Source organism: Monodon monoceros, unplaced genomic scaffold, assembly GCF_005190385.1.
Source record: "Monodon monoceros isolate NGI ecotype Baffin Bay Population unplaced genomic scaffold, NGI_Narwhal_1 Super_Scaffold_18, whole genome shotgun sequence".
In the NCBI taxonomy this organism is placed as follows: Eukaryota; Metazoa; Chordata; class Mammalia; order Artiodactyla; family Monodontidae; genus Monodon; species Monodon monoceros.
The window spans coordinates 176,524,868-176,541,360 of record NW_021703774.1 but is presented as its reverse complement, the minus strand read 5'-3'; the positions used below and the strand labels follow the sequence as shown (position 1 = coordinate 176,541,360).

At 53.5% G+C, this 16,493-nt stretch overlaps 1 protein-coding gene across 2 annotated transcripts in view; it reads right to left on the bottom strand.

Annotated features, from left to right (window-relative positions):
* ACOT7 (acyl-CoA thioesterase 7) overlaps positions 1-15,685 on the bottom strand; it is a 90,683-nt gene extending 74,998 nt beyond the window's left edge. The window contains exon 1 of one of the 2 annotated variants that reach the window (XM_029229794.1): positions 15,512-15,685. In XM_029229794.1, coding sequence (XP_029085627.1) covers positions 15,512-15,669 — 158 coding nt within the window. In that variant the 5' untranslated portion in view covers positions 15,670-15,685. Of the gene's footprint in view, positions 1-2,218; positions 2,405-15,511 lie in introns of those variants that run through there. The other variant, XM_029229795.1, reaches the window with a different exon arrangement.
* Between the last annotated feature and the right edge of the window lie 808 nt (positions 15,686-16,493).

The window sequence follows — 16,493 nt, the reverse complement described above, 5'->3', positions numbered from 1 at the left end:
GAGAACAGACTGGTGGTTGCCAGAGGCCGGAGGGGTTCCGGGGGGATGGGTTAAAACAGGTGAAGGGGGTCAAAAGGTACAAACTTCCAGTTATAAAATAACTCATGGGGATGTAACGTACAGCACGGTGACTAAAGTTAACAACACCATGTCATATATTTGAAAGTTACCAAGAGAGCAGATCTCAAAAGTTCTCATCACAAGAAAAAGAAATTATAGCGATGTGAGATGATGGGTGTTAACTGAACTTACCGTGGTGATCATTTCACCACACACACGTATGCCAAGTCACCATGTTGTACAGTTTTATATGTCAATCATATATCCATAAAACTGAAAATATAAAATAATTAAAAATTTTAAAAACTTTAAGTTTAAAAAATTCAAGCTTATACCAGAGTTGTGGGTTTTTTTTAAGCTTAAGAGGTAGCCAATTCAAATAACAAAACTGCTGTATCAGACTCTTTCCTTTGTATTTGTTTTCAACTTAGTAAAGACCAGATGGTGCATCTCTGCGTGCGGGAACCAGTGCCTGGTGGATGCCGAGGTGGGGTAAGGGCTGGATGGGGGTTCCAGACAGGTGAGGACCCAAACGTTTTGACACCAGGAGTACCAGAGCCTGCCTCTGGCAGAGCCTGGTTCCTTTCTGTGGGTTTGCCTTTCCCGGTCTGTAAAGTGGGGCTGCCCACGCCAGGCTGGTGCAGAGGGATGCAGGGCCAGGGGGAGAAGTGCAGACAGAGGGCCCCAGGGTGCAGGAGGAAGTGCTTGCATCCGGCAGGGCCCTGAGGAGGAAGGGACTGATAAGGAGGTGGCCTCTGAAATAGGAGAACAGGGGATGGCGCCTGCGCCACCCTGCCACACTGGGGGTCCCTGGGGACCCCACGCCATCAACATCCCACTGCCCCCGGGATCCCTGGGCACTTAGGAGTAAATGCCAGGCGCTCCAGACTGCATACTCTCCAGCCCCCTCCCGACCTGGTCACCCTGGGTCCTGCCCCAAGGACCATCCTAACCCCCCAGGCCGGCTGGTCACCCAGGCAGGCAGCGCAGACACAAACCTTCCCCCAGGACCTGACCCTGACTCGGCTCTGCAGTTCCCGCAGACACAGGGGAGCAAGAGCCCAGCTCACTCACCCTTTTCCTGTGGCCCCAAATCAAGACTCCTTCCCCATGGCCTCACTGTGGTTCCTTCCTGGCCTCCATCCGCATGCTGAGCTATGACCCCACACCTGCCCTCCCTCCCTCCAAAGGGCTCAGGAGCTGCTGGGCAGGGTCCTCCTCAACCCACCTTCCGCAGAGCTCCCCCTAACGCGTGTCACCTCCAGGCAGGACTGGGAGGAAGGAGGGCCGCCAGGAGAACACGCGGCCCCTCTGTGGAGCTTCTGTTTTCCCGCTTTTAGTAAAGACATGGGTATGAAAAGTGCTTCACTGTTAAAAAAGAAGAAAAGACAGCCCAGCAGACGAAGCACGATGCCACGCAGCACTGCCCACGGGTATCTGAGCAGGGACGCAACGGGGCGATACTGGGCTTGCACGCTGGCCGGCTGCGGCTGTGCAGGTGTCTGAGTCCAGGATGCCGAAGCTCTGGGTTTTCAAGAGAAGCTGGCAAAATCCAGAGTCTAACGCGACATCTCCTGATATTTGACTGGCCACGCCCGACTGAAATGTTTCAACCCCACGCAGGGCAGCTCGGGGGGCGGGGGACAGAGCAGGTGGCGGGCCTGACCCAGTCCTGGGGGGAGACTCTGTGTGACCCATTCTCCCTCCCACCTCTCTCTGCCCCTCTGCCCATGCCAACCTGTGACTCACTCGCTCCTTGGACCCCAGAAACTTCAGAGGAAAGTGGAAGGTCAGCCCAGGGAGCCCTGCCAGCTTCCCACCCCTCATGTCCTCTCAGCCAGCCGGTGGCACAGACACTGCCTCTGGTGAGCAGGCCCACACCCCATGCATCCTCTTCACCATCCTCCACTCCCCCCGCCCTCCCAGCAGTGGCGTCTGAATGTCACCATGTCAACCACTGCCCCTCCCCTTCTACTCCAGCTGCTCCTGTCCCAGAGCACAGGATGAGATGGCCAGGGCTGGGCTCATGGCTAACCGAAGTAGACACCACCCGGACTCTGCTCCCCTCCGGAGCAGACACAAAGCTGATGACAGGAGCGCGAAGGAAGCTGCACAGACCCGGGTCAAGGAGTCACTCCCAGAAGGGGCAGCCACTCACCTGGACGCCGGGGAAAACTTCGCAGAGGACGTGACACCTGGGCCAAGTCCCGGAGGGGGAGCAGGGCTGAGCCAGGGACAGGGGGCAGGGGATGTTCCAAGAAGAGGGCGCATCTCAGGGGAAGGCCCCAGTGCTGGGAGAGCTCGGTGGATCCAGAAACAGATTACAACCGCTCAATGCTGGCCAGCAGCCTGTGGGGAGACGGGGGTGAAGAGGGGAGCGGGACGATGGAGCCAGGAGCTTGTCACAAGGGCCTGGGGCTGGCTGGGGACGGCGTCTGGACCTGTGCTGGGGGATGGGGTGGCTTCAGGGAGACCAAGGCAGGGCTGGTATGTGGGGAGTCACTTGGGGACCAGGGGTGGGGGGGCTTCTTTGTCTGCCTCTTGCCTCCCAGCCCTAACCCACTGCCTACCCCACTGCCCCAAGAGTCCCTCTTCTTAAGCAGGAGTGCACTCCCCTGCTCAGACCCTCCAGGGCCCCTCCTATGGAATAAAGATTCAACATCCAACTCCCGGGACTTCCCCCGGTGATCCAGTGACTCCCGCGCTTCCACCGCAGGGGGAGTGGGTTTGATCCCTGGTCAGGGAACTAAGATCCTGCATGCTGTGCGGGGTGGCCAGGAAAACAAAAGATTCAACTTCCTAGTGAGGCGTTCGAAGCCCTCAGGGATCCGGAACTTTTCTCGCCTGATCTCCCACTGTCCTGCAGGGCTCCAAGCTGCACCTGCCCAGACCAGCGCTGCTGGCCAGGCACACCCAGACCTTCCCACCGCCCTGCCTGTGCCCACCGGTCCCGAGAGGCTCATCGATGAACGGGGAGCATGAGTGGATACAACCTCCTGGAGGGCAACCTGGTGTTATCGTTATCTGTCCAAACTCCAGATGCATAGGCTGCTCTGAGCCAGCCATTCCACTGAGAGAAATTCACCCTACAGATGTTTTCACACATGATTAAACCAAGTGTGTTCAAGGTTACTCACTGCAAAGCTGTTTATCATGCAAAGACTGGCCGTGTCCTAAATGTCCACCAATAAGGGACTCAGATTAACTTATATCCACACAACACAAGAGTGCACAGCCCCAAGCAAGAGGGAGGAACGGTCTAGGAGAAGCACCATTAGATGAAAAAAGGCAAAGCGCAGAATAATGGGAACCAGGTGACTACACCTGCAGGCCCCGTGTAGACCATCCCTGGAGGGAGGCCAGGGAAACTGAAAGCTTTCGTTGCCCTTGAGAGGGGAACTAGCGCCTGGAGTCAGGGTGGTGTGCTCTAAGAACAAAGAAGATAAACTTAAAGGACCAACATTGCCGGAACAAAGAGTTACAGGACTCCCGTCATTCTGTCACAATGGGACCACTGCCATGGCCCAGAGCCCTCCCAAGCAGCATGCCCTATCCCTTTCCCATCCCATATAAGGAAAGACATTTGCCCAGTTTTCCTCCCACTCAGCACGCTGAAAGTATACATACTCTGACCAGTTAGCAGATGACTCGCAGGTTCCCTGGCTATAAAAACAGACAAGCAACCCATACTCATTGTCGACTTTCCCTGGCTACCAGGAAGTCGGCCAGCTGTTCTTGCAGCAACGCTTCTCTTTAATAAACTGTCTTCCTTACATTCTGCCTTGTGTCTGGAAATTCTTTTCCAACCCACGCTCGGATCACAGCATTGTGGTGGCCCGTACGGGGATATCTCTTGGGGGATCTCTTTCCCCACCTCCTCTCCTCATTCCTTGGGACTCTCTGGGAACAGGCAAGTTGCCATGGAAGCAACAGAGGACTCTGGCCAGGGCCACACCCTGGTGTGTTCCGAAGGCTCCATGCTCACTTCGCCCCAGTAACTGCCGCCCAGAACGGGTGAGGGTCCCTCTGTCTTCCTCCCGACTGCAGACTAGGCCAATTGGCATCGTGCGGGCACAGGTCAGGCATTTAAAAGCCATTAGGGTGCCTGCCGCTTGAAGACTCCCGTGAAAGCATAAGAGGGTCACGGAACGGACCAGGCTGTTAGAGCGTCTGTCCCCAGCAAGACAGCTTCCGTGCACCGTGAGGCGCGTATTGGTTCAAGCAGAACACTGAGCCTCCTCCCCTTGGCTGCCGCCTTCCCGGCAGGGCTACGAAGCCGATTCCTCAGCCGGTCTTCTCTGTTACACTTTCACCTTTTTCTCCGTCCGGATTGATTTACAGGAGCCTAGGCGTTGCCTCTGAGCCGTCCCCGGAGTGCCTTTCACGTTTCAGGGCATCGCCAAGCCGGGGGTCACCCAGTGGGTCCCGGGAATCTCTCTCTCTTTTCTTTCTTTCCCTGCCCGAGTCACAAGGTGCCTTAGTTGCACGCTCAGGGGTCACCTCTCACGGTCAGACGCGACTGTTGAGACGGTCGACCCATTTTGTGCCTCAGTCGCACGGAGAGATCACTGGGACAAAGGGGACACCTTTCTGTCAGCCGGTGACTCTCAGTACCCCCATTCTATGGCACATAGGCTAAGAATGGGTTCTGGTATGTCTCAGGAGCTTCCCCAGACTCACCCCGTGGTTGTATCCTCAGGAACTGGAAAATTTTGACCCTGAGAACCTCAAAAAGAAGAGGCTCATTTTCTTTTGTAATACGGCTTGGCCCCAGTATTAACTGGGGGACCGAGAACAATGGCCTCCTAATGGCACACTAAATTATAACACGATCCTCCAACTTGATCTCTTTTGCCGGAAACAAGGAAAGGACTCAGAGGTTCCTTACATCCAGAGCTTTATGGCCCTTAGTCAGAATCCGGAGCTGAGGGGCTCATGCCACCATGTGTCTTTCTGTTGCCACCTTATCCCCCTGACCCCCTCTGCCTCCCTCTCCATCAGATCTCCTAGGCGACCCTCTACTCGACCTTTCCTGTCCCCCACCACATCAACCCCCCTTGCTTCAGCCCCTGCCCCCGCCTCAACCCACAGCTCCCAACAGCCACCCCCTTATCAGGGCAAAAGCCCCCTCTTCCCTCCCCACACAAGATCGAGGACTGCCCAATGCCAGGAAACAGATTCTAATATGCTTCCCTTAAGGGAAGTAGCAAATGGAGACATGGGCACTATTAGAGTCCATGTTCCCTTTCCCATTTCGGACATTTTCCAAATTCAAAACAAGTTAGGTTCCTTCGGTCAGGATCCCACCACTTTTATTAAGGAATTTCAGGCCCTCACCATAGCCTTTGACCTGACCCGGCAAGACATTCATGTAGTCCTGACCACTTGTTGTACTCATGAAGAGAAAAACAGGATATGGGCATCAGCCCAAGCTTGGGTAGACGAGGCACAGCTCTGTTTCCAAAACCTGGATGGTTGGGGACCCATTTGGGCTGGCTAAATGACTCTCTTTGTAACTACACCCTCAATTTTAATCAGACTAGCCTGGAGTGGGATCCCTGGTCCGAGGAAAATAAATATAAGGTACATGAAGGTAATTTCACTTTGTGTTGGGGAAATTCAAGGAAAACTGTGACTAAGAAATATATTAATGAAGACCATATCCCCATAAACAGCTCGGTCCTGGGAACTAAATATGTGGGCATCGGTGTGACCACCAGACACTTACTTAGTTTAACCTCCCGGCAAGACTCTCCTCCAAAATATAACATAATTCAGCCAACATTCAGAAAGTTGTTATGCCAGTGCCCCGGTCACGCTCACAATCAGTCAGAGCCCGGATTCTCCCCTTCATGTGTAGATGATTACTTCCTCGGAGTTTGGCCTTCCCAATCTAATCCTAGGCCATGGGACCCCAGTCTATTTCCAGAGGAAAACTCCCAAAAGGTCAGAGCCTGGCTCTGGGGACCCACAGCAGGGGTATCCTTGAGGGGCACCGGATTTTCATTTCTATGTGGTAAAGGGGTCTATCTGGATCTTCCCACACTTTGGAGGGGCTCCTGCACAATTACTGCTGTGGTCCCAGAGGCGACCATTATGACTACAAAGGATTTAGCTTCCTCAGGAGGCAGTCCCAGCCTTGGATCCTTCCTCGAAGAGGCCATAAGACCTGTCCTGGAGAGACAAAAATGAACTGCTGCTTGGTGGGGACATGCTTATGATAACCCAGTTCTTGATCAGCCTGAAATAATATGTAGTGTCTTTAGAGGGCTCTTCTGGTTTGCAGGCATACCCCTCTTAGAGAGGAGCGTTCTCCCTCTCACCATCACGGTCCAGGAACCTTGGAAGGCTACAGTAGCAGCCATTGAGGAACAGCAGTCAGCCCCAGGTTCTCTGGCTGAGGGGGTTTTACAAAATAGGACGGCCCTTAATGTTATAACAGCTGAGGCGGGGGTATCTGTGCCCTGCTAAATGAGACATGCTGCTTCTATATTAATACCTCTGGCCAGGTTGAAGAAGACCTTCAGATTCTAAAGAAAAACATCAAATTAATAGAAGATTTAAAAGAGAGAGCAGGACAGGGCCCCAAGCTGGCTTTCCAACCTCCTCTCCTCTATGGGGATCCAGATATGGACATGGCTATTGCCCTGTTGGGACCATTAATCCTGATAGCCTTTGTTTTGTTGTTTGGCCCCTGCATTATTAACACATTATCTCAATTCATCTCCCGACAGGTTCAAAAGATTCAGTTCCAGATGGTGCTACAACAAGAGTACCAGCCAGTTGGCACACGGAATACACTGGAACAAGCTGCCTAATCATTGTGCAGGATCTCATCTCCCTCCGTAAATACACCCTGATAGAGAGTGGGCATTGGGACCCAGGGCCCCACAATGCCCCTGTCCAGCAGGAAGTAGCCAGAGAGATTGTCACCCCCTTCTCCTTACAAAAAGGGTTCCTGAACGCCTGAGAAGGAGCTAGGCAGGTAGGTTAGACGTGAGTAGGGTATCCAATAGGGCCAAAGAATTGGCCCTGTAAATAAAGAGGGGGGGAACGTAGTGTGCTCCAAGGACAAGGAAGAAGATAAACTCAAAGGGACGATGTTGCCGGAACAAACAGTTACAGGACTCCCATCACTCTGTCACAATGGGACCACTGCCATGGCCCAGAGCCCTCCCAAGCAGCATGCCCTGTCCCTTTCCCATCCCATATAAGGAAAGACATTTGCCCAGTTTTCCTCCCACTCAGCACGCTGAAAGTATACATACTCTGACCAGTTAGCAGATGACTCGCAGGTTCCCTGGCTATAAAAACAGACAAGCAACCCATACTCATTGTCGACTTTCCCTGGCTACCAGGAAGTCGGCCAGCTGTTCTTGCAGCAACGCTTCTCTTTAATAAACTCTGTCTTCCTTACATTCTGCCTTGTGTCTGGAAATTCTTTTCCAACCTGCGCTCAGATCACGACACGTAAATATCTCAGCATTCCCTCGGAAAGATAAAGACTCCATTTGAAAACAGAACCACAGGAACTCCCTGGCAGTCCAGTGGTTAGGAGTCAGTGCCGGGGGCCCTGGGTTCGATCCCTGGTCAGGGAACTAAGATCCCACAAGCCAGATGGTGTGGCCAAAAAATAAAAATAAAAACAGAATCACAAAACAATTATTCCACCTAAAATACGAACTCCTTAATATAACTTTTTTCTAATTGGCTTTATTCAACAATTCGTGAATCGGGCAGCATCCCATCTAGCAAGCAGAAAGGAGCTCCTCTTTTTCTTTTTTTTTAAACTAACATTTTTTTAAAAAAAATAAATTTATTTATTTTTGGCTGCTTTGGGTCTTCGTTGCTGTGCACAGCTTTCTCTAGTTGTGGTGAGCGGGGCCTATACTTCGCTGCGGTGCATGGGCTTCTCATTGCGGTGGCTTCTCTTGTTGTGGAGCACGAGCTCTAGGCGTGCGGGCTTCAGTAGTTGTGGCATGCGGGCTCAGTAGTTGTGGCTCGCGGGCTCTAGAGCGCAGGCTCAGTAGTTGTGGTGCATGGGTTTAGTTGCTCCATGGCATGTGGGATCTTCCCAGACCAGGGCTCGAACCTGTGTCCCCTGCATTGGTAGGCGGATTCTTAACCACTGAGCAACCAGGGAAGCCCAGTTTAATATCATTAAATATCAAGTAAGCGTTCAAGTTTCCTCAGCTACGTCCTAAATGTTTTGAAATCTGCAGTTGTGAACTGTTTTCATAACTGCCCAAAGCTGGAAAGAACTCAAATGTTCACTGTCTGATAAAGAGATAATGAAGATTACTAGGCAACAACAGCAAGAATCACTGACACACACACACACACACATACACACACACATGTGAAACTCACAAGCATTGTGCTGAGTCTATGACTCCATTGATGAGAAATTCTAGAAAAGGCAAAACTAGTGATAGGAAGCATACCTGTTTGCCAGGGGCCAGAGCTGGGAGGAAACCAAGTGCAAAGGGGCAGGAAGGCACTTTTTTTTGTTTTAGAAATGTAATTAATTTATCACTTATTTATTTATTTATTTTTGGCTGTGTTGGGTCTTGGTTGCTGCGCGTGGGCTTTCTCTAGTTGCCGTGAGCGGGGGCTACTCTTCAGTGTGGTGCGTGGGCTTCTCATTGCAGTGGCTTCTCTTGTTGTGGAGCACGGGCTCTAGGCTCTCAGGCTGCAGTAATGTGGCATGCGGGCTCAGTAGTTGTGGCTCTAGGGCTCTAGAGCGCAGGCTCAGTAGTTGTGGAACACGGGCTTAGTTGCTCCACAATATGTGGGATCTTCCCGGAACAGGGATCAAACCTGTGTCTCCTGCATTGGCAGGCGGATTCTTAACCACTGTGCCCCCAGAGAAGTCCCCAGGAAGGCACTTTTTGAGGTGGTGGAAAAGTTCTATGTCACAACTGTGATCATTCCACACGTGTACACATTTGTCAAAAGTGAACCGTACATTAAAAATAGGTACATTTTATGGCACATACATTATACCTCAGTAAAGGTTGTTTTCAAAAAAAGCATAACTACAATATAATTACCTCACCTTAAAAAAAAAAGCGGGGTTGGGGGGGCTTCCCTGGTGGCGCAGTGGTTGAGAGTCCGCCTGCCGATGCAGGGGACACAGGTTTGTGCCCGGGTCCGGGAGAATCCCACATGCCGCAGAGCGGCTGGGCCCGTGAGCCATGGCCACTGGGCCTGCGCATCCGGAGCCTGTGCTCCACAACGGGAGAGGTCACAGCAGTGAGAGGTCCGCATACCGCAAAACAAAAAACAAACAAACAAACAAAACAAGGGCCGGTGGCGGGGGTGGGGGTGGGGGGGGTAATTATCTGGCGGTCCAGTGGTTAGGACTTCTCGCTTCCACTGCAGGGGGCCTGGGTTCGATACCTAGAACCCTGGTCGGGGAACTAGTGAGGCAGGAGATAGATGGGCTCCAGGCTAGGCATTTACAACTGGCCTCCTGTTTACATTTCTTGGGGCAGGAAAAAGGTGGGCTTCAGGCTGGACACTTACAACTAGCCTCCTGTTTGCATTTCCTGAGACAGGAGATAGGTGGGCTCCAGGTTAGATATTTATGACCAGCCTCCTGTCTGCCCTTCGAGATAGAAATAACAAGAGAAACAGGGTAAATAGCTGGACTTTGTCTCCTTTGGACACTTTACGATAACAGTCATGGCAGGAACAGAGAGGGGCTAAACCTTGCTTGAGCAAAAGATCAAGAGGTCTTATATTTCCCATCCTTGGGGCAAGGGAGACATTGTACCTGTGCAGAAAGGCTCCTTGGGGGTCAAAAATCACCCAGAATAGGTGATGCCAAGGCCCCCCTTAGGCCTCTGGGCCGGAATCCATCTTGGAAAAAAGTTGTGCACACAGGCTGGGGAGGGTCCTAGGGCAGGTCAGGTGTGGAAAAAGAAACCCAGATAATTGGCCAAAGGTAAACAAAGACCCGGAAGAACTGCCCCATATAAATGACTTAAACCCTCTTCAATGTTCCTCCTCATTAGGGGGGACGCCCACACCCTTCCTCTCTGGGTGTGCATCTCTGCCCTGCTTCTGTCTTAACTAAACAGTTTCTCTGTGAGCTCTCCTACGTGTTGTGTTATGTCTCTAATGATAAACTTTGTACCTGTTTTTACACTTTTTGCCTCCTTGAGAAATGCATTTTTCAGTGGGGGTAAGAGCCAGGGGAACTTTGCTTCTAGACTCTAGCCCCTGGTGAACTAGCGGCTAGGATTCCTGGTTTTCATCCAGGCTGCCCAGGTTCAATTCCTGGGAGGGCACTAAGATCTTGCTTCAAGCCACCACTCACTGCTGCTGCCTCTCCGAGATCACTAGGGTTCTGCAGGCCTCGTGGCAGGGCCAAAAAAACCACCAGAAATTCCTTAGTATCCCTAACTGTCAAGGGACTATTCACGTTTCCCCAAGTATCTCATAAATGTTTTAAAATCTGCATTTTGGGGACTTCCCTGGTGTCTCAGTGGATGGGACTCCGCACTCCCAGTGCGGGCAACCCAGGTTCAATCCCTGGTCAGGAAACTGGATCCCACACGCATGCCGCAACTGAGAGTTTGCGTGCCACAACTGAGGAGCCCACCTGCCGCAACTAAGGAGCCCGTGAGCCACAAATAAGGAGCCCGCCTTCCACAACTAAGACCCAGTGCAACCAAATAAATAATTTTCTTTTTTTTTAAATCTGCATGTTGTTGACTTTTCTACTGAAGCAAAATTTGCATGCAGAAAATCAGTATTTATAATAAGCTTCCTCAGTTATTCAGATGTAGGTAGCCCGCAGGCGGGGTGACCACATAATTTACCCTCCTCCTCAAGATACTTCCGAGAGTGAAAGAAAGTGGACCGGGAAGCACAGGGCATAGTCACCCCAGGCTGGGCCCCATCCAGAGAAGCGCCACCTACAGGAGGAAGCAACTCCTGGCCTGACTGAAACCAGGGAGGTGGGAAGCAGTGGTGCCAAGGCGAGGGCGATGCCAGGCTGCCTGGCCCACTGACGGGGAGGCTGGATGGTGGGTGAGCACAGCCTGGCCCACCACAGGCTCCCTGGGCTGCAAAGACTGCATCTTCACCCACAGCTCCTGCATCCCCGCAGGAAGGGAGCCAGCACTGTGCATCGCGTTATGGAATGTCCCAGAATACTAACTCCGAGTGCGGTTTCTGTAACTCAGATTCTATGTTTTCACTGACTTCCCTGTAAACCCAAAGACAAAGCCCCAAAGAGAAAAAATTCCAAACGGGCATACCTCGAAGATAAAGCAAGTCACATGACTATTCTGGCTTCCCAGTGCATATAAAAGTTATGTTTACACTATCAAATGTGTAATAATTTTAAAAACACTTTATTTTATACCTATGACACGAGGACTATAGCCAATATTTTCTAATAACTATAAATGGAGTATAACCTTTAAAAATTGTGAATCACTATATTGTACACCTGTAACTCATGTAACACTGCGTAGCAACTATAAGTCAATAAAAAAAATTTTTTTAGTTAAAAAAACTTTATCGCCAAAACATGCTAACCATCACCTGGCAACACAAAGTTGCCACAAACCTTCAATTTGTTAAAAAAAAAAAAAAAGCGATATATTCAAAGTGCAATAAAGTGAGACGCAAGAAAACGAGGGTGTGCTTGTACAAAAATTCAAGTCCATTCCACTAATCTTTATTGGCACATCTACCAGATGCCAGGCACTTTGCTGGCGATTCATGGTACAGCAGTGAACAAAGCAATCCCTGAGCTGAAGACACTTCCTAGCGGATTTACACCTACAAGCAGGGCAAGCAAAAGGAAACTCTGCAGACCTCACACATCTCCCTACAAAGGACTCCAGGGCATCTACCCTGGGCCACGTACCTTCCAAGGTCCCCCTCTGTTAGCTCTGTTGTTGGGAGAGCTGCCTACAGTCCCCAGAAAGCTTCCAAGCTTCCCTTAGGAAACCCTGCCCCTCAGAGGCCTACCAGGAATTCTGGTTTTTAAATTCCTCTACTTATTGCACTGTCCCATAAGGTAGCCACCAGCCACAGGAGGCCAGCCCGTATGCATTTAAATAAATTTAAATGAATGCAATTGAAAATTCAGTTCCTCCATGTCTGACTGCATTTCAGGCACTCATTGGCCACTTGCGGCTAGTGCCTAGCGTACTGGACAGCGCAGACGCGGAGCATCTCCATCACTGCAGAAAGTTCTAGTGGACGTTGTACTCTCCACCAACCTGGTATGGGACATGTCCTTCAATTTCACTGCGACCAACACCCAGGAGCTCCTACTAGGGGCCCACACTGATGCCATGATCCAGCCTCACAACCGGATGTGAATGTGAGGCTGAGCAATGGAAAAGCACGACAATGGAACACCGGACAGGGAACAACACACCAGCTGCCTTCGCTCCCTTGGCTGTCAGGGTCCGAGGCCACCCTAGGCCAAGTCTTCACCCTCTGAGAGCCTCATTTTCCCCCATCGGTAAAATAACAGAGTTGGGCTGGGGGCTCCTAGGGGTCATTCTGATTCTGACATTCTAGAACTCTGACTCCAACAAGGAAAAAAGCAATTTGCTAACAAAATGTGAACTAACATCATTCAGAATAAACCAAAAGAAAAATGCTCTTCTGAGACTTTAAATGCTGTCCCAGAGCCTGCATCTGTAGGGCTCGATAAAAAGAAGGAGGAACATGGGAATTCCCCGCAGTCCAGCAGCGAGGACTCCACGCTTCCACTGCAGGGGGCACAGGAGGGTACAGCACACCGCAGTGGTCTGGCTGTCCAAAGTTTGGGTTCTCGGGGGTAAACACCCCCCTCTGTTTTCAACTGCCCAGCACTGTGCCAAAGGTTTTAATCCTCACAGCCACCATGAAACAGGCACTGTTATTACCTCCGATTCACAGACAAGAATACTGAGGCCTAAAGCCTACGCCTGCAGGAGGCAGAGCTGGGATTCGAACCTAGGCCCTTGGCTTCCTGAGCCTGGGTCCCACTTTTCAGACAAAAAGAGCTTCCGTTTACTTACAAGGTGCCAGCCATTCTGCCAAGCTCCAGATGCACTTTCTTTAGCACTCAGAACAGCCCATGATAAAACGGGCCACAGAAAGTTAGGCAGCTTCCAAGGGGCAGAGGCCACATTCACACCCAGGCCTGGGACTGGAGAGCTGGCTCTGACCACTGCCCTCCCCAGACTTTAGGGGCCCTAGCCCTTCAACACCTCCTTCTGAGCGAGAGCATGGGACCCTCTTAATCATCTAGGATGGCGGTGGGTGTGGCATCCTCTCCCTGCTAGACTGTGAACCTGCTAAGCTGGGGACTGAATTTTCCATGTCCGTGTCCCTCCCTCAGGGCACTTCACCCCTTGGAGGCGTCCAGTGAAGCTTGTTAAATTCATGGGCTGGGTTGCCCTAGGCCAGGAGGCTCCTCTTTCAACATGGGGTGTCAGCTCAGATGTCCTTAAAGGGCTCCCCACCCTGCTACATCCACTCCAGTGTCCTGGGGTTTCTCAGGGCCAAGTCGCTGTGACCACGGGCCTCATCACAACCCCTCCAACTCCCCTGGGCAGTTGTGTTGGCCACCTGAGGCTCACCTCAGCCAGGTATCCTGCCCACGTGTCCCCAGTCAGAGACAATATGCCATTGTGAATATATGAGCGGCAGCCCGGCAAGCAAGCACCGTGGGTAAGAATAAGTGTGCGCATACATGTGGAAGTGTCCAGGCTATCCAAAAGCCTATTAACTATGTTAGAGGCTGGTTTTTAAAAAGGTAGTATGTATAGACGGGCTATTCATCATCCTGATGAAGTAAATAAAAGCCCAGCCTTCCACGAGTAGATTGAAATCAGTATTTTCTTTTGTGGGGAACGCAGTGGAAAGAAAGTGGGTCTGGAGGCAGAAGACCCATGAGGAGCTGTGCTTCCCCGCCCCCAGCCCTGGGCTCTCGTGCCCGGATGACCTTACAGAGGCAATGGGTCTCCCGGGACCTCAGTTTCCTCTTCCCTGACAAGAGTGGTGGGCTCCCTGCCATCCTCCCTCCCAGGGGTGCTGGGCAAACCAAGCGAGATGAGAGATGTTATGAGCCCTTAGCAAATCACGAACTGCAAGGTCACCCGGCCAATATGAGGCAGAGACCGATCCAAGCACCTGATTCCAGGCCCGTCTGTCTCCCGATATCAGTTACTTCTATTATTTTTGCCCTCGGAACCTGGAGTGGGTGGCGCCAAGATGGCCACACAGCCAATAACAAATCAATGGCGCAAGGCTCCCCCAAAGATTTCTTCTCCCTAGAAAAGTCAAAACTGACCTTGAGGTCAGGAAAGGACTTTGACTCAGTCAGAAGTGGGGGTGGGTTCAGGGCACCCCACGATCCAGCACTGTCTGCCGAGCCTTTGCCTGTTCCAAGGAGATGTCACCATCCACAGGAAACTAACCTGGCTTGGACCCAAGGTCAGTGTGACGCCCGGTCTCCAAATCTGAGGCACCGGGCCCCAAACAGGAAGGCGGGGTCACTGTCAACAGTGCATCAAGCAGCACAGGCCCTGTTGCAGGCCCCAGCGCCTGTTCGGCCTTGCCAGGCTCCTCGCTCTTCCTCAGCTCAGGCTCCAATGCCACCATGCCTGCTTCCGTTCTTAACGACGGAATGGAAAGTAACCTTGAGGCTGCCCTCCCGCATCTGTCGGAAATGAGCCGGCTCGTGATCTCCGGCGTCCTCGGGGCCCTCTATATACCGGTGCCGGTGGCGGAAGGCAGGGATGGTCCCCTGACAAGAACAACCCCTTGCCCCCTTTGTGTGAGATGCTTCCGGGCTCAACGGACCATCCTCTGTTCTTAGCCATGAACTGTTAGAGGGGAAAGGTATTTACCGTTCTTCCTGTTTTCAGCCGCCTCCCGCCCAAAACCGTGGCAGGGCACGGAAGGGACCGCATATGTGCAGCCCCCGCCCACTCGGGCGCCCACCGATGGGCTCAACCGGCTCCGGCCGCCGCCCAGCGAGCGGGTTACCTGCGCCGCACATGTCGGGGGATCCGGTTGGCTTTGAACCACCGCCCGGATAACGACCCCGAATTAGGGGGCTCACTGGGACCTGGGCTGGGGCTCCGGGGCGCTCGGGCAACGGGCGGGGCGGGACGTGGTGGGGCTGTGCTCCGACCCCCGCCCGGGGAAGGGCGCCGCGCCGCTTCCTCGCGCAAACGGCCTGCGTGACCTCGGCGCCGCCCCGCAGATGCGCCGGAGGCCGGCGCGGTGGCGCGCGGGGAAGCTGCCGGATCTGCGGCAGCCGAGGCGCATCCCGGCCGCGGCGGGCGGGCGGGCGGGGTCCGGAGGCGACCGGCCCGGCGGGGGCGGCGACTGGGGAAGGGAAGGCGCGGGGCCGGTGGGGGTCGGCCAGGCCCGGGCGGCGACTCGGAGTCCTGGCCGCCCGCCCTCCGCGCGCCCCTCTTACCGGCAGATCTGGATGGCGGACGGGGTCTCGGCGGCGGGGCCCGACATGGTGGCGGCGGCGGCGGGAGCCTGAGGGAGCGCGCAGGTGTCTGGCAGGCCCAGCGCTGAATGAATTAGCCCGGGCGGTGCCGTGGAGGGGGAGGGGAGAGGCGGAGCCATTGCGCCGGAGAGGCGGGGCCTGTTCGCCGGCGGCGAATCGAACGCAGCCTCCCGAGAAGCCCCGCCCCTCGCACCCGCCCTCGTCCCGCCCCCGGGCCGGCGCCGGCTCCCCAGGCGTCCGGTTCTGGCGGCGGCGGGGCCGCGGTGGGGCGCCGCTTCCAGAAGGTTCGGCGGCGGTTGGGCGGAGCCGGCGCGGGACTGGGCGACCTCGAGGGTCAGCCTTGCCCCGCGTGGCGCGTGTTTGTATGCTGCCTTCCCCCTGCCCGCGCCCGGCAGTTCGGGAGGCTGCGACCGGTACTCGCCTTTTCAGATCAGCCCTGAGAGGAAATTGGGGGCGGTTTCCCGTAAAGGAGCATTCATGGCCGAGCTGGGAGGCACGTGGGTGCACAAAACGGGGAGCCAGGAACCATCAGGCCTCAGCGAGTGTCTCTTGCTGCAGGAACACGCAGCTGCTGGAGAGAAGCCAGGACCTGGGGTCCGTCTACACCGTCCGCTGTACACCACCTCTGGGTTGTTCCAAAAAGACTTCCTGAGAGTGCTGAGCATTTGCTTGGGGGTGCGTGTCCTGCAGTGAGGAGCTGTAAAGATGCTGCTCTGTTCCGTTGCACACCCTGTGCCCAGCAGTGGAGTCCAGGCCAAGTCGGTGTCACAAAATCCACCCAGAAAAGAGGGGAAACGTGATCACATCTATGTGCTGTAATTTTTTTAAATTATTTACTTATTTATTTGGGGGCTGAGTTGGGTTTTCCTTGCTGCGCGCGGGCTTTCTCCAGTTGCGGCGAGCGGGAACTACTCTTCGATGCGGTGCACGGGCTTCTTATTAA